This window comes from Myotis daubentonii, chromosome 19 (assembly GCF_963259705.1).
Source record: "Myotis daubentonii chromosome 19, mMyoDau2.1, whole genome shotgun sequence".
NCBI lineage: Eukaryota > Metazoa > Chordata > Mammalia > Chiroptera > Vespertilionidae > Myotis > Myotis daubentonii.
The window spans coordinates 3850025-3873620 of NC_081858.1; the positions used below are offsets into that span (position 1 = coordinate 3850025).

General features: G+C 52.1%; 2 protein-coding genes and 1 non-coding gene across 4 annotated transcripts in view; all 3 read right to left on the reverse strand.

Moving 5' to 3' along the window:
• Nucleotides 1–1137: 1137 nt before the first annotated feature.
• HSPA8 (heat shock protein family A (Hsp70) member 8) lies at nt 1138–5915 on the reverse strand. The gene is made up of 9 exons (XM_059676750.1): nt 5755–5915; nt 4739–4948; nt 4171–4376; nt 3782–3934; nt 3115–3670; nt 2695–2897; nt 2244–2442; nt 1828–2060; nt 1138–1561 (listed from the first exon to the last, which is right to left on the reverse strand). Exons 2-9 carry the CDS (start codon nt 4941–4943, stop codon nt 1376–1378), a joined length of 1941 nt encoding a protein of 646 aa, XP_059532733.1. The 5' UTR covers nt 4944–4948; nt 5755–5915; the 3' UTR covers nt 1138–1375.
• On the reverse strand, nt 2527–2612 carry LOC132222314 (small nucleolar RNA SNORD14). Its single transcript, XR_009450183.1, has one exon. It is a non-coding gene; the product is annotated as a small nucleolar RNA SNORD14 (small nucleolar RNA).
• A 3478-nt stretch (nt 5916–9393) lies between the features above and the next one.
• CLMP (CXADR like membrane protein) overlaps nt 9394–23596 on the reverse strand; it is a 96914-nt gene continuing 82711 nt past the window's right edge. For both annotated transcript variants that reach the window (XM_059676798.1, XM_059676797.1), the window contains exons 4-8: nt 14472–14673; nt 13519–13686; nt 12957–13079; nt 12281–12422; nt 9394–11711 (exon numbers count right to left, since the gene is read on the reverse strand). In XM_059676798.1, coding sequence (XP_059532781.1) covers nt 11405–11711; nt 12281–12422; nt 12957–13079; nt 13519–13686; nt 14472–14673 — 942 coding nt within the window. In that variant the 3' untranslated portion in view covers nt 9394–11404. The remainder of the gene's footprint in view (nt 11712–12280; nt 12423–12956; nt 13080–13518; nt 13687–14471; nt 14674–23596) is intronic.

The following is a 23596-nucleotide window of genomic DNA, read 5'->3' on the forward strand; positions in this document are numbered from 1 at the left end:
CAGCCTCTTGGTTATGCTCACTGAACTAGGCTAATGCTGAGAATTACAGTTACCTGCGTTTTACCAAGAACCATGATAGAGGAAGCAATAGGTGGGGTTACTCTGAGCCTTGAGACACCTAGAATCCTAAACTGACCACCACAGGGCCAAGTATTGCTTACAACCCAGTGAACAAAGAGCCATCAAGGCCTTTGCTCCTAGGCAGGATTACTAGTACCTAAAGGCACTGTAGTTACAACTTGGGTTCCTCCTCTCAGCCTATTAACTTTGAAGGTTAGGCCAGGGGTCCTCAAACTACTGCCCACGGGCCACATGCAAATACAAATATTGTGTTTGTTCCCGTTTTACTTCAGTAAGATATGTGCAGTGTGCATAGGAATTTGTTTTTTTAAACTACAGTCCGGCCCTCCAACGGTCTGAGGGACGGTGAACTGGCCCCCGTTTACAAAGTTTGAGGACCCCTGGGTTAGGCTGATTGATCAAAACCTATTAGCTGCTCAACTCCTTTCCAACCAAATTAGTTTGATTCAAAGGTGAGAAGACCCTCACCACAGCCAACGAAGCCCTTGACTAAGAAAAACCAGCAGAAGCTGCCCGGAGCAGGGCTTCTGGTGGGAGGGCCCTTTACGCCACAGGTTCAAATTAACATTGCACTTCCACCCAGGCACAAATGGCCGTATCTTTGCTCAAACCAGCTCTCCTTGAAACTTCAAAATGACCTGGGGCCGTGAACACACAATACACCATGCAGGTGGTGTACCACAGAATTGTCCACCTGAACCTACCATTTTTATTAACCATTTATCACTCCAAGAAATTAGGATTTTGTTCAGTGATTCAATTTTATTTAAACTTTGACGTGAATTCACCTTTTAGCACTTCTTTTCCAAGAACTTAATCCTGAAAGGAATTAATGTATCTACAGTTCAAAATTTGTGTTGATAGCACCTTATACTAAATTATGAGCCCTAACTCAAAGTTATTTCCTTTCATTTAAACCTTCCTTAGGAATTTGCTGAACTTCAGTAATCTGTACTTGACAACCCAGATACTGTGTGTAAATACTTAGGCCAGAGGGAAATCCCACCCTAGACCTAGAAAGTGAGCGCTGCCTTTATAAAACATGGAGTCAGGCAATTGTATGGTGCCAATTTTAAATAGTTTTATTTAAGACGCCGCATTTTCCACTTTACAATACAGTTATAAAGTGCATTATATTTCCTTTCCCTGTGCACAGTCCGTATTCAAGTATCAAGAATGCCCAGTTATTTACTATACAGCAGCTCAACTTTTAAAACTGCCATGGAATTTGCTACAAATTTGGGTCCTCCAATATTTTGTGTGGAACAATGCTAGATCTATGCTCAAAGCTGGCTTAATCAACCTCTTCAATGGTGGGCCCAGAGGAGGCACCGCCAGATGGTGGCGCTCCGCCACCAGGGAAGCCCCCAGGCATTCCTCCTGGCATGCCTCCTGCACTCTGGTACAGCTTGGTGATGATGGGGTTGCAGACTTTTTCCAACTCTTTCTGCTGATGTTCAAATTCTTCCTTTTCTGCAGTCTGGGAAAAGGATAAAATATTTTACCATCAAAACTTAAGGAACCTTTATGCAACTAATGCAATCTGATAAGGCACTAGACACAGAAGCCTGCCATCACTGTAAAGACTACTTATGAAATCGTGGGCCACTCAGACATCCAAGGAAGGAAGTTGCCAACACAACTGGAATTCTGGTGGAAACCGCGAATGTTTGGACCATTCATCATTGTGACCTCTAATGTCCTCAAGCTCTAGGCCCATCCGCTCAATTTAAAAAAACTACATACCTGGTTCTTATCAAGCCAGTTGATGATTTCATTGCACTTGTCAAGAATCTTCTGTTTGTCCTCATCAGTGATCTTGCCTTGGAGTTTCTCATCTTCAACAGTTGCTTTCATGTTGAATGCATAGGACTCAAGTGAATTCTTGGAAGACACTTTGTCCCGCTGCTTCTCATCTTCAGCTTTGTACTTCTCAGCTTCTTGGACCATGCGCTCAATGTCTTCCTTGCTCAGACGACCTGTGGCATTTAGACATGGCCTATGTTTGAAAACTGTAATCTACAATCCCCATCTCAGCTAAATGCCCCTCCCCCGGGGCAGAAGTATTTGGAACATGCAAACTTAAGATCCAAAGCATGTCCTCACTATTAAATTTTAAGTCCAGGTGGCATTGACACACTCAATATTGTGGTTTAACTTACCCTTGTCGTTAGTGATGGTAATCTTGTTCTCTTTTCCTGTACTCTTATCCACAGCAGAGACATTGAGGATGCCATTGGCATCAATATCAAAAGTGACTTCAATCTGAGGAACACCACGAGGTGCAGGAGGGATGCCTGTGAGTTCAAACTTGCCAAGCAGGTTGTTATCCTTGGTCATGGCACGCTCACCTTCATAAACCTTGGTAGAAAATAGAAATTACTAGAAAACTACTGCAAATTTTCTATGCTATTCCAAGTATAACTTCAATTAGGGAAGACTGACCCGCTCAGACATCCAAGGAAGGAATTGGCCAACACAAGACTTCTGGTGGAAACTACGAATGGTTTTGGAATCCATCATCACAGCGGGCCAAGTCTCGCCTCCCACCCCTATCCCCCGTTTTATATATAGGACCTTCCAATACGTCAGGCCGGGGTGAGAGAAACTCACCTGGATGAGCACACCCGGCTGGTTGTCGGAGTAGGTGGTGAAGGTCTGCGTCTGCTTGGTGGGGATGGTGGTGTTGCGCTTGATCAGCACCGTCATGACGCCGCCGGCCGTCTCAATGCCGAGGGACAGAGGCGTGACGTCCAGCAGCAGCAGATCTTGGACATTTTCAGATTTGTCTCCAGAGAGAATGGCTGCCTGGACAGCTAGATTAAAAAGTAGTTAGTTTTAAAAAGTGATACACAACTCCTTTTTCATTAACAATTCTCTCAATCGCTCAGACATCCAAGGAAGTTAGGCTATCATTAGCTAAGCTTTTAGTGGAAACTACGAATGTTTAAGGATCATTCATCACAGCGAGTCAGCTTGAGCCTCTCCAAAGAGGCTACTGTTAGAACTGTTCAAGTAGGGCCATTGCATTACCTGCACCGTAAGCCACAGCCTCATCAGGGTTGATGCTCTTGTTCAACTCTTTGCCATTGAAGAAGTCCTGTAGGAGTTTCTGAATCTTGGGGATACGAGTAGAGCCACCCACCAGGACAATATCATGGATCTGGCTCTTGTCAAGCTTGGCATCCCGAAGGGCTTTCTCTACAGGGTCCAGGGTGCCACGGAAAAGATCAGCATTCAATTCTTCAAATCGGGCACGGGTGATAGAGGTATAGAAGTCGATTCCTTCATAGAGTGAATCAATCTCAATACTGGCCTGGGTGCTGGAGGAGAGGGTACGCTTAGCACGTTCACAGGCAGTACGAAGGCGGCGGACAGCCCTCTTGTTCTCACTGATATCCTTCTTATGCTTGCGTTTGAACTCTGCAATGAAATGGTTGACCATTCGGTTGTCGAAGTCTTCTCCACCTAAGTGGGTGTCCCCAGCTGTAGATTTGACCTCAAAGATTCCATCTTCAATTGTGAGGATTGACACATCGAAAGTGCCACCTCCCAAGTCAAAGATCAGCACGTTTCTTTCAGCTCCAACCTGCCATTAGAATGAAGATCGCTTGTTAAATTTATTTCAGATGCCAACTTTTTACTAAGGCTCATATTTAATCTTAAAGTAATGCAGACATGCAGCACAAATGGTACACACCTTTTTGTCTAAACCGTAAGCAATAGCAGCAGCAGTTGGCTCATTGATGATTCTAAGTACATTGAGACCAGCAATAGTTCCAGCATCTTTGGTGGCCTGACGCTGAGAGTCATTGAAGTAAGCAGGTACTGTGACAACAGCATTCGTAACAGTCTAATAGGAAAAAATAAAGGATATTGTAGTTCATACACACTGGTAGTCCTATGATCACCTACGCAGGCATGCACTCAAAATAGAGCAAATTACAGAAAACATTTTTGTGAACACAAGTAGACCAGTTTCTGACAACTTGTCTGTATATTCTTGGTCAGTCAAAACCCAAGTCATCCTCCCACCAGAGAACCTAAGTATCTGGTGTAGCCATCTCCAGCTATGCCTTCCACACTCACCTTCCCAAGGTAGGCTTCTGCGATTTCCTTCATCTTCGTCAAAACCATGGATGACACCTCTTCGGGATAAAAGCTCTTTGTCTCGCCCTTGTATTCCACTTGGACCTTGGGCCTGCCAGCATCGTTCACCACCATGAAAGGCCAGTGCTTCATGTCAGACTGGACAACAGCATCGTCAAACCTACGTCCAATCAGGCGCTTGGCATCTGCACAAATATTAGAAATGCAAATCCAAATCATCCATTTCCTTAGATTTTCCCAAACATCCTAGGCTCTCAATTACTCAAATACTGATGCCCAGCAACCCACGTTCATAGTAAATTATTTCAACTTTTGTATGGCCAGCAAATTTGGTTAAGTTTTCCTGAGCTGCCCATACCTCAAAATTATAGCCTAAGCAGTTATGGACTGCTGCTCATGTCTATTTCATCTACGCTTTTTAAATGATTCTTCCAATTCTTAGGGCTTTCCTGGTCCCACACTTATATTTAAACCTGAGTTCTGCACAATAGGTGCCCCGGGCCTAGCTTAATTTACGCCACGACTTTATTTAATATTAGAGACTTACCAAAGACCGTGTTGGTAGGATTCATTGCTACTTGATTCTTTGCAGCATCGCCGATCAATCGCTCAGTATCAGTAAAGGCAACATAACTCGGGGTGGTTCGGTTTCCCTGATCGTTGGCAATTATTTCCACTTTTCCATGCTGGAATACACCCACACAAGAGTAGGTGGTGCCAAGATCAATGCCAACTGCAGGTCCCTTAGACATGGTTGCTGGAAAAAAGTTTGAGCGCTTAGAAATGCTTATTTTGTTAAGTTGAAAGTCAGGCTTTTATTAGGTGTGACCACTTTAAAATATATTTTTATTGATTTGAGTTAGAAGAATAGAATCAATTTCGAGATCAGCTCGCCTCACACTGAGGCTCCAGCCCACAATTGAGCACGTGGCCTGCCGGGATCGAATGGTGACCCATTTCATAGGTCGGGTGAGCCCGGCACAGTATGACCACTCAGTGGTGTTGCCGGCGGTAACCTCAGGGCGGGTTAAAGCCACTGCAGCTCCCGGCTGAAGGAAACACCGGCCAGGAAGGTCTGCGCCATTGGCGACCACGTGGCCTCAAGCCCGATTGGGACCTTGAACCGCCCCCACCCCGACTGCTTCCCTACCACGCGGCGCTCCCGCCCGCTGCACGGCCGGCGCAGAAAGTGCTCCCTGAGGCCCCCTCCCCCGCCTTGGGCGCGCGCCAGTAATGGCTGCCAGAGAACCCGGGTGGACCTGCCTAACCAGGCGGCCGGGGAGCGCCGGGGCGGCTGTAAAGCGCTCCACTTCCGCGCCGAAGGCGGCCTCGGCCCCTCCCTCCCCTCTCCCGAGCGGGTCGTCGCCTGCTTCCCGGACTGCGCGCCCCACGCCCGCTCCTCCACCCGGGGCCGCGCCCCACGCCCGCCAGGAGCGAACCTCCCCGGCCCGGTGAAGGCTCGCGCAGGCGCCCGCGGGGGCCCTCAGAGCCCTCCCGGCCGCCGCCCACCCGCCTCCTCGCTTCTCTGTCGAGCTCCCAGGGCCCGAGCGGCCGCGGCCTTACCTGGTGTGCGCGCTCGGCTGGCACAGACCGACCCAAACTGGTGTCCCCGCGTTCAATGAGGCCGAGCTCCGCCGCCGCCCGGCCTCTTATACCCTCCCTCAGAACCTTCCAGAAGGGGCCCGCCCTGCTCGCTGCCCATCAAGGCTTCTCGACCAATGGGCGCGCGACCGCCCCTACGAGCCCCAATGAGCACGCTGGCTCCGCCCTGGGCCCCGCCCCTCCGCCCCGCCCCGCGATGACGCACTCGCCGCAGCGTTCTGGAACTTTCATTCTCGCCCCCGCGCTCCGAACGGCCCCGGGGAGAGGGCGGGGGAGGCGGGGAGGAGGCCAAGCCCGCGCGCGGGAGCCTAGCGTCACCCGGGAAGGGCGTCCGCCTCTGCGCGTGCGCCCCGGAGCGCGGGCGGGAGGGGGGCGGGCGCACCCGGGACCGACCAATGGCGGCCGCGCTGGCCGCGCCCTGGAGCGGCCCCGGGAGGAGCGCGGGACTCGAGGCGCCGGGAGAGGAGACGGAAGTGGGGCCAGGACAAGATGGCCGCGGGCGCCCCTCCCCCACGGGTTCCCCCTCCCCCGCGGCCCAGGTCCCTCAGGCGCGCGAGCCCCCGATCCCCCGGGTTCCTCGGACCCCGATTCGCAGTGGCTGCTTCCGGGCGAGGGTCTGGCCCCAAGGCGCGGGCGGCGGTGCGGGCCCCTGGGCGCTGCTGGGGTGACTGCTCCGGGGCCACCCAGGCCTGCGGTTTGGGGAGCCGCCAGGCCACCTGCGCCCTCGCTTCACGGCCGCAGCCGGAGGCCCGCAGCCCCCACCGCAGGGGTGGAGGGGCCTCGGGTCGGGCCCGCCCAGGCCGGGTCCGGGTGGGGACCCCGCCGCCCGCCCCACCTCCGCCGGGAGCGCACTCGGCGCTGGGCCCGCCCTCCGCTCAGGCCCGGGTGGACGGGCCTCCGAGCGAGGCGGCCGCCCCGGGCGCTGGGTCACGGCCTCCGGGCGGCGGGCCCGGTCTCCTCTCTGCCTCGGGCCGAGCGCGGCCGCACCGCGGAGGCGCGGACACCCCGCCCCAGGTTCAGTGCGCGCGGTGCTCTGAGCAGACGCCGCTCCCGCTCGCCGCTCGCTCGCTCAGCCCCCGAGGCCCGTGTTCCCTCCCGGGTTAGGGGGCCCGGGGGGGGAGGGGGAGCCGCCACAGGCGGCCCGGGCCGCGGCCTCGGGGCTCGGTGGCTCCGGGACGGGGGGGGGGGGGGGGGCTGTGCGGCTCCCCCGCCGCCCGGCTCGTTCAGCACCGGCTCCGCTCGCCCCCCTCCCAGCCCCGGCGCTGACCCCGCCCTGCCTGCGGCCCAGCCGCCCAGCCGGTGGGTGGACTGGGCCCGCCCCGCGGTCGGAGGTGCCGCCGATCACGGCGCTCCCCGAGGTCAGGCCGTGGGCCGAGTCCTGGTGAAACGGAACGATCGAGTTTACAGCTAAAGTTCGGGTGTGATGAGCGCCCGGCCCGTCCGGCCCCTACAGCGAAGCAGCGGCGGGGGCGGCCCGGGCTCGGGGGGAGCACCCGCCCTCCAGGCCTGGCCCCTGCCGAGCGCGGCCCGGGGCTGCGCCGTCGCCCCATCCATGCCGCGGGGCCCCCGGTTCACTGGGGTCCGGTGCTTGCTCTCCTGTGGGGCGTCACCTGCCCTGGCTTAGCAACACTGTCATTCTGATAAAGTCCCTAAGGGGGGTCTAGCGTGGACCCGCCATCGCGGGGTGCCTCCAGGACTGCCCAGCGCCGCGCCTTGGGGGAGACACGCTGTTGGTGTATTTGTGGCTGAAGTCAACAAAGAGCAGATGTATTCAGTCCGAGTTCCCCGGCAGGTTATGAGCTTCAGCCTTTCCTACAGCATCACCGTCACTTACGTTTTCATTGCAGACACAGGTCCATCTGTGCTATTTGGTTTTTGATCACAGTCCCGATTACAAGGCAACTGAGAAGTTAAGATGGAAGTATAAACGGCTTAACAGAAATGAGGCAAAATGAGTGTGTTTTTGCACCAGCAATTCTGAAACTGTTTTTATACAGTCTAATAACAAAGGCATCAACTTCATTATTTTTCAGTGTTAAGTTCAGTTTATCTATTTTATTGATATGGTTATGCTCTAAACATTCACATCATTCTGTCTGTATCCGCTTCCGGACATTTTTTTCTTCTAACGTTTAGTGATTGTATCCTTTGTTTGTTTGTTTCCTATTCAAGCATCCAACTTATCTGACTTGCAAAATCAATGGAATGTGGTTTGAAAACAGTAATGGTTCAAACTTGATCTTAAGCCTGGAGCCTGTCATATCGGAACTCAAAAGCTTGACTCAAAGAGGAAGGCCGCCCCCCCTCCCCTTACTAAGACCTCATCACCTTCTCTCTCAGACTCTCCAAGCCCTAGAATTTCCCAGATTTTAGGCAGTTACCAGTTTTGTGACTTGTTTTGTAGATTTCCAGTGTGAGTTGATTTCCAAAAAGAATCTGGATTATTCAACTGGTATTTTAATGTTCTGATAACTACATGTTTAAATAACCTAAACATCCTTTCATGCAAAGGGGACTAAATCCTACTTTCCAAGGCGTGGCCCTAGGTCAGGGGTGGGCAAACTTTTTGACTCGAGGGCCACAATGGGTTCTTAAACTGGACCGGAGGGCCGGAACAAAAGCATGGATGGAGTGTTTGTGTGCACTAATATAAATTCAAAGTAAACATCATTGCATAAAAGGGTACGGTCTTTTTTTTTTTTTTAGTTTTATTCATGTCAAACGGGCCGGATCCTGGGCCGTAGTTTGCCCACGGCTGCCCTAGGTTCAAGGTAGGAAGTAATGATCAGAGCAAAATTGCTAGTGATGCAGTGTCCTAGGCCCTTGTGTGGCTCAGGTTCTCCGGGGGGATAGAGAATTCTCAACATTATCCAGCAGAAATGATAAGTTGCTGGATACCACTACAAGAAGAATGAAAAAGTAAAGTGAGGGACTTTTTTTATCTTACAATGAGGCAGTGTTAGTACAAGAAACATTCCAAATTTGCTAGCCCTTTGAAGTTAAACTAACATTAGACATTCTTTATACTACTTCCTCAATGTCTCTTATTTCTCAACTTTAAAGAGTAAGAAAACACAGATGAGAACTTTCATCCAAGGTAAGCCCCTATTTTTGTGTGTGTTAATCCTCCTATGAGGACATTTTTTTCTGTTGATTTTTAGAGAGAGTAGGAGGGCAGGATGGGGAGAGAGAGAGAAATGTCGATGTGTCACATTGGTGGCCATGCCTGGGGCTGGTGATCAAACCTGAGACCCTTTGGTGTGCAGGCCAATGCTCTAACCACTGACAAACCCCCTTTTTGAATTTTTGTATTTATTTATTTATTTATTTATTTATTTATTTATTTATTTATTTATTTTTCAATCCTTACCAGAGGATATTTTTCCATTGATGTTTAGAGAATGGAAAGGAAGGAGGAGGGGGAGAGAAACATCCATGTGAGAGACATTGATTGGTTGCCTCCTGCATGCCGCTCCAACCAGGGTTGGGGATTGAACTTTTGTTACTGAGGTATGTGCCCTTGACCAGGAACTGAACCCTCGACCCTTAGATCCATGGGCTGATGCTCTGAGTGACTGGCCAAGGCCAAACCTCTATTTCTTTTTTTTTTTTTAATATATTTTTATTGATTTCAGGAAGGAAGGGAGAAGGGGAGGAGAGAGAATCACTGATCCGCTGCCTCCTGCACACCCCACAATGGGGATCAGGCCCACAACCTGGGCCTGTGCCCTGACCGGGAATTGAACCGTGACCTCCTGGCTCATAGGTCAATGCTCAACCACTGAGCCATGCCGGCTGGGCTAAACCCCTATCTCTTTAAAGGGCTTTAGAAGAAATGCATTTGCACAATGTGAAGACACTGTTGTAAGAATTAAATGTAGAAATGAAAAACCAGAGAAATGGGGCCCAGTTCCAGAGCAGCCTTCTCCCTTTCAGTATCTGACTTAGAAGCAATGCTTCATCACCATCTTCAGCGTTGCTTTTTCTTTTCTATCGCCTCTGCTGCCCTTTCAACAATAAATCTTTTGCTTTGCTAGTGATCTGTTGACATTTGCACTAGGGTCCTCGAAGGGCTATTTCAGGTTTCGAATTCTTGCATCGGATGAATTTGAGTAGTAGGATAGTCAAAACTATTAAAAGGGCAAGTTCTTTTATTGGAGGCTGCTGTTTGGTTTTGTTGTTTGTTTTTAACTTTTCAGACCTTTCTTCTCCCATGGATCAGCTCTTCTGAGAGCTATCCTGGTGATTCATTTTTGCTTATTCTTTCCAAGATACCGACCGAGTGTTAACAGGCATTAACCCCACCTCTCCTGCTGCTCACTAGAGAGCCTTACCATCTCTTCCTCAAATTGATTCCATTTCCTTGTAGCCCAGAGCTAGACTTACAGACTCAGCTGGTAAAACACTGAACTTCGCTCTGTCCCAACGTCTCAGGCAGGAATGACTTTGACATACCTGCAGTGCCAGTAGGAAATGTTGGCAATCCCTGATCTTTCTGATAACCTAGAGCCTAGAATCGTCAGAAGTCCCAGGTTCACATCCTTTTCTTAAGAGGAAACAAATAGAGAAAGCTCCGAGTTTGGTGCAGTGCTGAGCTTCCTTATGCCATTCTGTGGCATCAGAAAAAGTGACTTAATCTCCCTCTCTGACCCAGTCAGTCTGGAAATGCTGGTTTTGTGTGTTCTCAGAAAGACTATAATGGTACATCATGGTCTTTCAGCATCTCTAAGAGGTCTCTTTCCCTGGAAGACTTCTAAGGACCTTGTGAAATGACACAGTGAATGCTTTCTTGCTCCAGAGAGTTCCAGCAGGGCAGTATGGAGACATCTGATTTGAGGGAAAACCCACAATTGTTCAGCATACAGTTCTGATACTTGTCAGTGACCCTCTGAACAGCAAGATGAAAGGTTTCTCATAGGCCCTTGTCACACATTTTGGACTCCTTTTTTAGTGCTCTAATGGTCCAATGTGAGTAGAAGAAAATTAGTGCTGGATAGAGTAGGAGAAACTCAATTCATCTCCATCTCCCATTATTTCAGTTCCTCTTGAAATTCATATCCAAACCTTATGGTAAATGAGATCAAGACAGAATAGAAGAGGCATTTCCTGTTTGGAGTTTCTCAGAAGCGGCAATCCCAGTCCCTGGTGCAGAAAGGTGTAGTATAAGGCTGTGGGTTCTGCTTGACTCTGGATAATCACATAATTCAGTAGGTTTGCAGAAAGGCAGAAAAAATGTATGAACAACACCTCCCTTCTTGACAATCGTGAACTGAAGTATTGATACAAAACATCTCAGGGGAGAAGTTTTACAAGGGTTCCCTCCCCCTTTCTCAGCCTTTCTCACCACAGTCTGGTCCACAGATGCCCGGATCTAGACCCGCTCCCCCCACTCCTGTCGGAAGCCTTGCGGGACGCGGTCAGCTGACATCCCTCCCCTTGTTTGGTGTCATTTAAGGAGAATGCCCATTGAACCTGCTCCATGCCACGCTCCCCGCTAGAGTGACCTCTCCTACGAATCGAGGGGACTGTGTGGCTGGTGGCTGAGCTAGTGACTAGAAAAGTCCTAAGATCCTGACTCCCGGGAAAGCCTGGGCGTCAGAGTCCCGGGGATTTAGACAGTTTGGAGGGGCCGGCTCCGGCTGGGGATCCTGCTGGCCGGGCTCTCTGCTTTGGCCAGGGGAGCAGGGTGCACTCTCTTCGGTTCACAGCCTCTGGCCTCTGGCCCCACTAGTCTGTAGGTGCGGGTGGCCAGCCCCGGCGGGGGCGGCGGCGCCGCCTCTGGGGACAGTGTCCGCTGGCTGCGGGCGGCGCTGTTGGCGGTGGAGCGCGTGCAGGAGGAACCGGAGCGCGAGCTCTGAGAGCCAGAAGAGGAAGAACCGGGCTTCACCAGGCGGGCTTTCGGGGCCTCGGCATCCTCTCTGAAGAAAAAACACAGCAGAGGGGAGATGTAACCCTGGAAAGACTGGGATCCTGCCCCTGCGGTGCTTCCTTCTGAAGTTTCCCAATGAAGTCCTCAAGCTGCAAACCTCAGGTAATACCACGAAGGCAGCCACGCAGGGAACAGGGACTGCCCGCTTTCTGAGGCTCAAAGGGTGGCTTAGGCACATGCACCTCCTCTTGTAGCTCAGAGATGAGCGCTCGCTCTGGGGGAAGATGCTCTGGCCATTGACATGGTCTAGAAGACTACGCGCCCCTCGAGTTGGGGTTTGCCTATGGAAACCCTTTTGTGGCCTGTGGGTGTGCCCGCTCTAAGCGGAAGGGATCAGAAGTGATGGGGAGTTGATCGCTTGCATCTCTGGAGGAGAGACAGTTTCCCTAAAGTCAAGGCAAGCCAGACCTTCTGTCCGAGGCTGGCCCACCTTGCCTACCAGAACCACCCTCACACAGACTCCTGGGTGAGAGAAAATGGGCCACTGTGTTGCTGGTCGCTGTGGAACTGGCCCCAGGAAGGAGGCCCAGTGGGAGAGGAGATGTTGGAGGGACTGACCGGATTTCATTAGGTCTCTCTTCTTCCTCGTATCTCTTTTTGTCTTTCCTTCGGACTAGCAGCCACACCAAGAGGAGGATCAACAGGACCCCGGCCACCATGCCTGTCACTGCTCCCGCCACCATGCCGATGCTCTGCACATCTGTTTTCTCAGAAACGAAAGCGGGAACGAAATGAAACAAACTAGGAGATGCATGAACTTAAAAGACCTAAGCCCCGGACAGGATGCGTATGCCCAGAGCGTTATCTTCCTGAGTCCCCACTTACCCCCGGTGTCTGACTCCCCCGCTTGATGTTGAAGGGTAGTAGGATATGCCACCCCAAAATATGCCTCTCCAACTTTAAGATTATTTTAAGCTGATCATTTCTGAGAAACTGCAGACACAGGAAAAGCTCTAAAAACGGAAGTTACCCTTTTGTAAGGGAAGTTTGTTTATAAAGGAAATCTCCACTTGGTCCCCACCCAGATTTAATACATTTCTTTAGAAAGCTGACACATGATTGTAAAGAAAGAGCTCACACAACTGCCGAATGGTCCTTGCAACTACTGGGCTGATTTGGGTGACAGCCATGTTCTCCTGGAAATAACGGTTACTCTTACTCACGATCAAACCTGTTCCACATGCGGACATGTTTGAAGCACAGTGCGGGGGAAGCAGCACCTGCGGATACCTACACTGCACCGTGACTCGCACCACGCAGCTCTCCTTCCCGGCCTCGTTGCCCGCTGTGCACTGGTAGAGTCCGGAGGAGGCCGCCGTGACGTTCTGCAGCAGCACGCGGCCCGGGTTGCTGTGGTCTACGCAGGCACAAAGGATGCGATTCCCTCAGCGCAGGCTCTGCCTTTCGCGTTGATTTTATTACATCATCTACCCAGATGCCCTAGTCCCATTTGGTAAGGATGAGGTAGATGATAGAATAGATCCCATTTGGGGACGTGGGAAGAAAGGTGAACGTTCTTTCAAACCATAGCAAATCCTCAGAAGTTACAAAGGGCTGTGAACATTTAAGGGAGACTAACCAAGATAGAATGGATTTATTTGGTACATTTCTTTCTAATGTTTTTCACACTTTATGATCCATTTGAGAACAGAAAAGACAGTCCCAGTTTATGGGTGAAAATGGAAGGTCAGAGATGCAGGGGTGTAGTTGAGGTCACATGGTGATTGCTGTCCAGTTTAGAATTCACAGACAGTTCCGTCCTGTTGTCTCAATAGACCGGCGGGAAGATGACTTACCGATCCTGGATTTGGGAGGCAGACGCTCCTCCTCCCCCTCCTTCTCCCGGACTCGCTGCCAGTGATACACGATGGGCTCAGTGCCAGAGGACGACGCGCACTGCAAGGCCAGGTCCCTGCCTTCTCTCGGCTCCCCTTCCAGCTCACACTTGGGCTTCGAGGGTCTCACTGGCAAGAAAGAAAGAGGAACAAAAGTACTGACTCAAAGATCCCCAAACAGCAGACTCAATGGAAGAACTATATCCTGTTGAGTTTCCCCGGCCATCCTGATGGTTCACTTTGGAGTGGGGATTCAAGGGCCGTTACCTCGCTTCCTAGCCCTGTGTTACATCACCTCCAGAAATACACTGCTCTGTCCCTTGTGCACTCACCCCTTCTGCAGCTGCTTCCAATGGTGGAATTTTCAGAGGCGGCCTCAAAAACCACATCATTCTCATAGAAGAAACACATTTAATTGCAAATTTTAGGAAAGCTAAGTATGGTTTTACTAATATTGAGACAAGGATAGGAGTTCATTCATTTGGCAGATATTAAGTAGTACTTAGTAGCTTCTGCTGTTAAAAAAAACAAATGGATTTAAATTATCAGAGATTTAAGTTAAATATAAGGATATCATTCAAATATTAGAGGATATTTAATTTTTTTAAGGGCTACCATAGAAAGTTGTGATTATTTTTTCTTCTTTCATTACCGTTAAAATACAGAACATACTTCTTCCCAGCAAACTGGAGTAGGTGACATCTGAATGTAGACTCCAAAGTACTGAACACACAACACAATATTCAGGTGATGTATTATTGTATAGAATTGTACACCTGGAACCCATATATTTTATTAACCAATGTCACCCCAATAAGTTCAATCTAAAAGAGTGCTGAACAGGACGTTGTAGTACCACGATGGCTGTGGCTGTCCCTTGCCCAGGTAGGCGCTTAGCTGGCACTCTACCTTACCTAGGACTTTTAAGACGACGTGGCTCCACACGTAGTGGCCCGAATTCTTCACCTTGCACGTGTACAGGCCCTCATCTCCGGGCTTCAGAGACTCGATCTGCAGGGAAGCATCTCCTGCCAGGAAATTGGAAGCAAAGGCCACTCGGCCCTTCTGTTCCTCAGTCAGGTTATCGTAGACATGATGGCCGGAGTAAGTGATGACCTGCGGGACAGACCGAGGCGTGTCAGGCAGGGGCTCAGCCTTCCTCCCTGCTGAAGGCAAGGCGAGGATGGGAACACTCCCAGTGGAACAAAGCAGTCAAGCCTGGGGCTGATTCTAAGGACCCAAGAGACCTCTGTTCTAAAGAAAGTTCAAAATACAGTGTGTGTCTAGGCCTTGCTTTTCCTTTTAAGAAGAATAACACCTCATATTTGTGTAGCATTTTAATTATAAAGTCGTAATGATTAAATGCTGAGAACCAGTCCATTTTATAGGGAAGGAATTTTAAATCTGAGTTAATCATTACAGCCTCATCAAGGAAAGAAGGAAACGCACAGTGAGTACACATAATGGCATTAAAATCGACTCTGAGAATTGCAAGAACAACAGGATAAGGAAGGGGAGCAAGACTTGCTTTCCCCCTTTTGAACTTTTTGCAGACGCCCCTTTTATTTATTGATTTTATTTATTTTTTAAAATATATTTTTATTGATTGTTAAAGAGAAAGGGAGAGGGATAGATAGAAACATAGCTGAAAGAGAAACATCATTGATCGGCTGCCTCCTACACTCCTCCCCCACTGGGGATTGAGCCTACCACCCAGACATGTGCCCTAATGGGGGATTTGAACCGGTGACCTCTTGGTTCATGGGTCAGTGGTCAACCACTGAGCCATACCAGCCTGGCTATTGATTGATTTTAGAGAGAGGAAGGGAGAGAGAAACATCCATGTGAGAGAGAGAAACATCAATCACCTGTTTCCTGCACACACCCCGACTGGGGATGGAACCCCAAACCTGGGTGCATATCCCCCTTTTTTTGTTGTTGTTAATCCTCACCTGAGGAGATTTTTCCCATTGCTTCTCAGAGAGCAAAAGGGGATGGTGGTGTAGAGAAAGAAACATCTGACCCGTGATGGGGAGCGAACCTGCAACCCAGGTACATGCCCTTGTCCGGGAAACAAATCTGGGACCCTTTAGTGCGTGGGCTGATGCTCTAACAACTTAGTCACACTGGCCAGGGCATCACCCCCACTTTTAAAGGGAACTTTCCTCCTTTATTAAAAAAAATAGTTAAAATTTTTTATTTATGTATTTTGAGAGAGAGAAAGAAAGCAACATCGATTAGTTGTTCCAGTCATTTAGGCATTCATTGGTTGATTCTTGTGTGAGCCCTGACGGGGGACCCAACCCACAACCTTGACACATCGGGATTATGATCTAACCAACTGAGCTACCTGGCCAGGACTCGCATACCCTTTACTCAAAGTACACTACACTCCTTGTGCGTGCCAGGTGCCTTTACATCTAGTTAAAAAATACCTTTTAATTGGTTTCAGAGAGGAAGGGAGAGGGAGAGAGAGAAACATCAATGATGAGAGAGAATCACTGATCAGCTGCCTCCTGCACGCCCCACACTGGGGATCGAGCCCGAAACCCAGGCACGTGCCCTGACCGGGAGTCGAACCTTCACTTCCTGATTCGTAGGTGGACACTCAACCACTGAACCACCGACTGGGCTACATCTAGTTTATTTCTCACCCAATTTTTCCCAGTAATCACTGTCCCCATTTCACAGACAGGTGCAGAGCCTGATGTGAACACATCTCTCTAAAGCCGTCTGTACAGTCTGTGGCACTTTATAATGGAAGCCCTGGTGAACTAATACAGGGCAAAATGAATTTCTGTTCAATGCAACTTCATCACTTTAGAGGACTGCATTTTACTTTATTTTTTGCATTTTACTTTAATAATTAAAAATTTAACAATCCAAAAATAAATAAACAAAGCCATCTAGCCTGGCTGGTTGCTCAGTGGTTAGAGTGTCAGCCTTCGGACTGAAGGGTCCTGAGTTCGGTTCTGGTCAAGGACACATACCTTTGTTGCAGGTTCCATCCCTGGCCCTGGTCAGGGCACGTAGGGGAGGCAACCAATCAATGTGTCTCTCACATCTGCATGTGTCCCTCTCACATCAATGTTTCTCTTTCTGCCTCCCTCCCCGGTTCCACTTTCTCTAAAAAAAAAAACAATGAAAAAAAATATCTGTGAAGATTAACAAAAATAAATAAATAAAGCCATCTAGCTCATTGTTCTGGTATACCAGTTACCTCTCCCCTTCCTTTCCCACATGTATTCGTTTCACTACTCATTAATGGCTCTTTCAGAAAGCTTGGAAATGAAGGAGAAAAAGTAAAACAACAACAAAAAAATCAATTTGTTTCGTTCTTACAAAAGTTTAGAGTCCAGTTGAAGCGGTTAGAGAGGTAAGGAGTAGAAGTTAATGGTTAAAATTCAGGTCTGTATTGAACGTGAACTATAACCGACCCAAAAAAATCAGGGAGTAATGGGATGGAAGCAGACTTGACTTTGGGTGGTGAACACACAAAACAATGTATAGATGATGTATTCTACAATTGTATACTTAAAACTTATAACCTTAGTAACCAATGTCACCCCAAGAAGTTCAATAAAATTTAAAACAAAATTCAGACCTGACTGCGGCTTCGCTGTCTGGCTTTCCTTTGTTTTATCCCACGGGGATTAGTAAACTAGGCGGGGAGGTGTCCTTTCCCGCCACCACCTTCGCACTGTGAAGGAAAACCCCTATTCTGTAAAACTACTGTTTGGAATTCTCTGCTATTCTTTGGACAGCCTCTTATTCTGGAAAAAATAACTTTGCTTTCTAGCCTGCTTGAATAATGGGGGAGATAAACTTAGCTGCCTGACCTTGTAGGCCAGAGACTAGATACACCCAATGCCATGCCAGGTGCATTTTTTAATTGGATAGAACTGTATAGTTTTCAAGGCCGCCACCAGCAAGTGCACAAAGGGCTGGCTCTTCTATAAAAAGGGAAGTTCTGCTTGTAGCTTTGCTTAGAATTTGGATTCATTTCCCTAAGCCCGCCGCGGTGAATAAAGTGTAACTCCAAACTCTCAGGGCGCTGTTTGGTTCTGGTCCGGTTTTTCTGTAACAGCACGAGCTTCAGCCACGTCTTTGTTTTCCCAGGCGGGGAAACCAGCGTTTAGATTTCCCCAAAGAAAAAATGATCTTGATTTTTACTGAATCGTCGCCCGGCCTCATCACCACCTTTGTTCCTGAACCCTTTCCTGTTCTCTGGGTCCTGTCCCTCACGAGCACCAGGCAGATCCCCCACCCGGACTTCAGACCTGCCCTCGCTGCCCTCCCGGCTGAGCACCCCAGTCTCAGACCCGTCCTTCCATCTCAGGCACTTAGGAAAGGAGCGTCCCATGTCCCATCGGGCCAAGACCAGGCTGTTCGGGCGGACCCTCTCCCTGCCTCCGGTGGCTTCTAAGCCGCAGGAGTCAGGAGGGAAGCGCAAACAGAAGAAATGAGTAACTGGAACAGTGTCAGAGGGACTGTCCCAGGAGAGCGGGCGGCATGCGGTCCGGCTCTGAGATAGTGGCTGGGAGGCGGGGAGGACGGGTGGAGGGGTCCAGAGGCACAGAAGGCGCCACCAAAGGGCGCATTTCTGGCTGCAGATGTTTCATTTAGTTTCTTTTTCCCCCTCCCCCTCCCCAACCCCTCCCCTCCTCCTCCTCCTCCTCTCTAGCTGCTAGTCTTTCATTTTCCACTCGGGGCCAGGCACGCGGTTACCGGGTGTCAGGAAGCTTCGCGGGTCTTTCTCAACTTCCTCTCTGGTGTTTGCAGTTTTGAATCCAGTGAAAGAACCCCACTGTTTCCGCATGTGCAGGCCGCTGGGGTGGGAGGGAGGGAGGGGGAGGGAGAGGGGGAGGGGCAGAGGAAGGAAGGAACAGGGGAAGGGGTGGTGTGGAGGGGAGAGGGATGGCGGGGCGGGGGAGGGGGTGGAGGGTCAGGGGAGGGGAGGGGAGGGTGGAGGGGCAGGGGAGGGGAGGAGGAGGAGCAGAGGGTGGGAGAGGGGAGGGGCTGGGGAGGAGGGGGGAGGGGAGAGGAGAGGGGGTGGAGGGGAGGGAGGATGGGGGAGGGGAGGGGGAGGGGAGGGGAGGGCAGGGAGGAGGGGCAGAGGATGGGGTGGAGGGGCCAGGGAGGGCTCACGGGAGCCCGCGTCCCGGGTCTGGGGCTGGTGTGGCCCCTGGGGAAGGCCGGGCGTGGCTTTGGGGGTGGCCGCGGGCTGCTCCCCGGGCCGGTCCCAGGTGACCTGCTGTTGGAGGCCGGGCGGGGTCGGGGGGACCCCGGGTGCTCTGGGGACTCCAACACACTGGCCAGGAGCGCGAGTGACCCCGGGCGGGCCTCGGGGAGCCGGGGTGGGGTGGGGGCGGCCCCCCCAGGGCACCCGCACTTCCTCAGGCGCGGTCACTGGAAGTGGGACCCGGGGGCAGGCAGGGCCGCGGGCTGGAGGGCGGGGGTGGGGGTGTGGGGGGGGGGCTGCCGAGCGCAGACCCCGCGGCGCCCCCGCGCGGTCACGGTCACGGGTGGCGAGACCGGGCGCAGGTGAAGGGGCCCGTTTGCAGGGGAGACCGCGTGGTGGGGGGGAGGAGGATGCCTTTCTTCGGTTGTTTTTGTTTGTTTGTTTGTTTTTTGGCTGCAGCTGTCTGACATTGTCTCACTTCTCCTAGAGCCCTTGACCCTCATCACGTGGTGCTCTGCACTCAGGGCCTGGCTGTCCGAAGCTGCAGCCACCCAGCACTGACCCACCCAGGACTGACCCACCCAGGCCTGACCCACCCAGCCCTGACCCACCCAGCCCTGACCCACCCAGCACTGACCTACCCAGCACTGACCCCCACCCAGCACTGACCCACGCAGCACTGACCCACCCAGCACTGACCCACCCAGCACTGACCCCCACCCAGCACTGACCCACCCAGCACTGACCCACCCAGCACTGACCCCCACCCAGCACTGACCCCCACCCAGCACTGACCCACCCAGCCCTGACCCACCCAGCCCTGACCCACCCAGCACTGACCCACCCAGCCCTGACCCACCCAGCACTGACCCCCACCCAGCACTGACCCACCCAGCACTGACCCACCCAGCACTGACCCACCCAGCACTGACCCCCACCCAGCACTGACCCACCCAGCACTGACCCCCACCCAGCACTGACCCACCCAGCACTGACCCCCACCCAGCACTGACCCACCCAGCACTGACCCACCCAGCACTGACCCCCACCCAGCACTGACCCACCCAGCCCTGACCCACCCAGCACTGACCCCCACCCAGCACTGACCCACCCAGCACTGACCCCCCCAGCACTGACCTACCCAGCACTGACCCCCCCAGCACTGACCCCCCAGCACTGACCCCCCAGCACTGACCCCCCCAGCACTGACCCACCCAGCACTGACCCACCCAGCACTGACCCACCCAGCCCTGACCCACCCAGCACTGACCCCCACCCAGCACTGACCCCCCCAGCCCTGACCCACCCAGCACAGACCCCCACCCAGCACTGACCCACCCAGCACTGACCCCCCCAGCACTGACCTACCCAGCACTGACCCCCCCAGCACTGACCCACCCAGCACTGACCCACCCAGCACTGACCCCCACCCAGCACTGACCCACCCAGCACTGACCCCCCCAGCACTGACCCCCCAGCACTGACCCCCCCAGCACTGACCCCCCCAGCACTGACCCCCCCAGCACTGACCCCCCAGCACTGACCCCCCCAGCACTGACCCCCCCAGCACTGACCCCCCAGCACTGACCCCCACCCAGCACTGACCCCCCCAGCACTGACCCCCCAGCACTGACCCCCCCAGCACTGACCCCCCCAGCACTGACCCACCCAGCACTGACCCACCCAGCCCTGACCCACCCAGCACTGACCCCCACCCAGCACTGACCCACCCAGCACTGACCCCCACCCAGCACTGACCCACCCAGCCCTGACCCACCCAGCACTGACCCCCCACCCAGCACTGACCCACCCAGCACTGACCCCCCCAGCACTGACCTACCCAGCACTGACCCCCCCAGCACTGACCCACCCAGCACTGACCCACCCAGCACTGACCCCCACCCAGCACTGACCCACCCAGCACTGACCCCCCAGCACTGACCCCCCAGCACTGACCCCCCCAGCACTGACCCACCCAGCACTGACCCACCCAGCACTGACCCACCCAGCCCTGACCCACCCAGCACTGACCCCCACCCAGCACTGACCCACCCAGCCCTGACCTACCCAGCCCTGACCCACCCAGCCCTGACCCACCCAGCACTGACCCACCCAGCACTGACCCACCCAGCTCTGACCCACCCAGCTCTGACCCACCCAGCACTGACCCACCCAGCACTGACCCCCACCCAGCACTGACCCACCCAGCACTGACCCACCCAGCACTGACCCACCCAGCTCTGACCCACCCAGCACTGACCCCCCCAGCACTGACCCACCCAGCACTGACCCACCCAGCACTGACCCACCCAGCACTGACCCCCACCCAGCACTGACCCACCCAGCACTGACCCCCCAGCACTGACCCCACCCAGCACTGACCCACCCAGCACTGACCCACCCAGCACTGACCCCCACCCAGCACTGACCCCCCAGCACTGACCCACCCAGCACTGACCCACCCAGCACTGACCACCCAGCACTGACCCCCACCCAGCACTGACCCACCCAGCACTGACCCCCACCCAGCACTGACCCACCCAGCACTGACCCACCCAGCACTGACCCACCCAGCACTCACCCCCCCAGCCCTGACCCACCCAGCACTGACCCCACCCAGCACTGACCCCCACCCAGCACTGACCCACCCAGCACTGACCCACCTAGCCCTGACAGCTGCTCCCCGCTGGAAGCTCTTCATCTCCCGGAGTTTGCCCTCACGCCTCTGAAAAAGGGGCTGCTTTTTCTGCACCTTCTGTTTCTTCAGCTGATATTTACTGAGCTCACAGCCTGCGGAGGTGAAACAAGCAGGAATGAGGCACAGTCCTGCCCGGAGGACCCACGGTCTCCGTGAAGGAAAAAATGGGAGAGGCCAGTAAGAGGAAATCAATGGAAAAATATCCTTAAAAAAAGTAAACGCTGTGATGATCACCTACTGAATCACTTCCAGTCTAGAATTCTGCCCCTCATTTCAACCAACACCACTATGGTGATAAATCGAAGGAGGAACACTCAAGGCCAAAAGGGGTAAAGTTATAAATGTATTAGGTCATCTGGGAACCCACACGGGCTCCCCAGATGGCTCCGGCCCCCAGGACTGGGAGTCAGAGGTGTTAGCGGACTCTAGGCGGGCATTTTCCTGGGCGGATAATTCTCTGGGCCGGATCCTAGGAAGGTCCAAGGGGAAGGAAATGGTCTTAGCAGGTGGAAGGTGGTCTAAGCGAAAGGGAATGCCGGTTGTGAAGTGGACTAAAGGTCATTGCCCAGGGGAGAGGGTATCTATTCAATTATTTGATCAGACCTAACACTATCCTTATCTCCATGCACAACATATTTTTGAGCTCCAGTTTCATATTTCCAGCTGCCTGGCTACTGTATATTTCTGTCCTCTCCAATCTACCTGCATAAAATGTAAGTTAATGCCAAGTTAATATTAAGGCAAAACTCACATTCGCTCTTTTCCAGCTCAGAAACCTTGAATGACCCCCCACACCTCTGAAGACCAGTGACCTCCAAATGACCTCTGCTTCACCTTCCCAATCTCACTTCTATTCAGTCGCCTCACATCAGAGTGCAATCAGATGCCATTATTTCCCTTTTTAAAATGAGTTGTGCTTTCTTTGTAATCACATGCCTTTGCCCATTGCATTTTTCCACTTAGGAACTCCTTTTCTCCATCTTTCTATGTGAAGAATTCACTTTTTTAGACAGATTTTTAAAAATTTTATTGATTTCAGAGAGGAAGGGAGAGGGAGAAATAGAAACATCAATGAAGAGATAGAGAATCATCCATCGGTTGCCTCCTACTGGGGATCCAGCCTGCAACCTGGGCATGTGCCTTCACCTGGAATGGAACCATGACCTCCTAGTTCATGGGTCAACGTTCAACCACTGAGCCACACCATCCGGGCACCTCTTTTTTTTAAATTTTTATATATTTTTATTGACTTTAGAGAGAGGAAGGGAGAGGGAAGCACCAATTTGAGAGAGAAACGTCTATGTGAGAGAGAAATATCTTTCGGTTGCCTCCCTCTACACACCCCATATGGGGCTTGAACCCACAACCTGGGTATGTGCCCTGATCTGGAATTGAACCCATGACCTTTTGGTGTACGGGACGACACTCCAATCAACTGAGCCACACTGGCCCGGGCCTAACCACCTCTTTGAGTTATTCATCTCTGGGTACTCCCAAGTGTTCCATAGTGATACACAGACTTATAAACTTCTCTTGTTTTTCAAAAAAATATGTTTTTATTGATTACAGAGAGAGAAAGGGAAAGGGAGAGAGAGAGATAGAAACATCTATAATAATAAAAGCATCATATGCTAATTAGACCGGACGAAGCGGGGGCTGTGAGGGAAGCCAGGGTCCTGGTGCCTGCCTGTTGCCAGAGGGAAGCCCGGGTCCCGGGTTCCAGGTGCCGGAGGGAAGCCGGTGCCAGCAGCCGCGGGAAGGAAGGCCTACCTACTCTTGCACGAATTTTGTGCATCGGGCCTCTAGTCAATGATAAGAGAGAATCATTGATCTGCTGCCTCCTGCACGCCCCCCACCGGGGATGTGCCCTGACCTGGAACCCAACCATGACCTCCTGGCTCCATGTGACTTCTTGGAGGCCCCTCATAGTCAATACATTTAACCCAAATCTCCTGCATGCCCCTCATACCTGCAGTAGGTCCTGTGTTCTCAAGTTTAAAACCCTCCTAGCTTCTTTGGTTTTTGTTTTGTTTTGTTTTTTTCCTAGCTTCTTTTGAATAACAACCTCTACCCACATTAATCAGTCAGTGGTCAAACGCCATGGGAAGCTTGAGGGGAAAAGGTTATTTCTTTTCCTTCTTTACAGTTTTAAAGAAGAA

Coding starts and splice junctions, on each gene's coding strand:
- HSPA8 (XM_059676750.1), bottom strand. CDS start 4,943: ATGTCTAAGGGACCTGCAGTTGGCATTGATCTTGGCACCACCTACTCT. Junction 2,443..2,694: donor AGCCGGGTGTGCTCATCCAG/GTGAGTTTCTCT, acceptor TTTTCTACCAAG/GTTTATGAAGGTGAGCGTGC. Junction 2,061..2,243: donor TACCATCACTAACGACAAGG/GTAAGTTAAACC, acceptor TAAATGCCACAG/GTCGTCTGAGCAAGGAAGAC.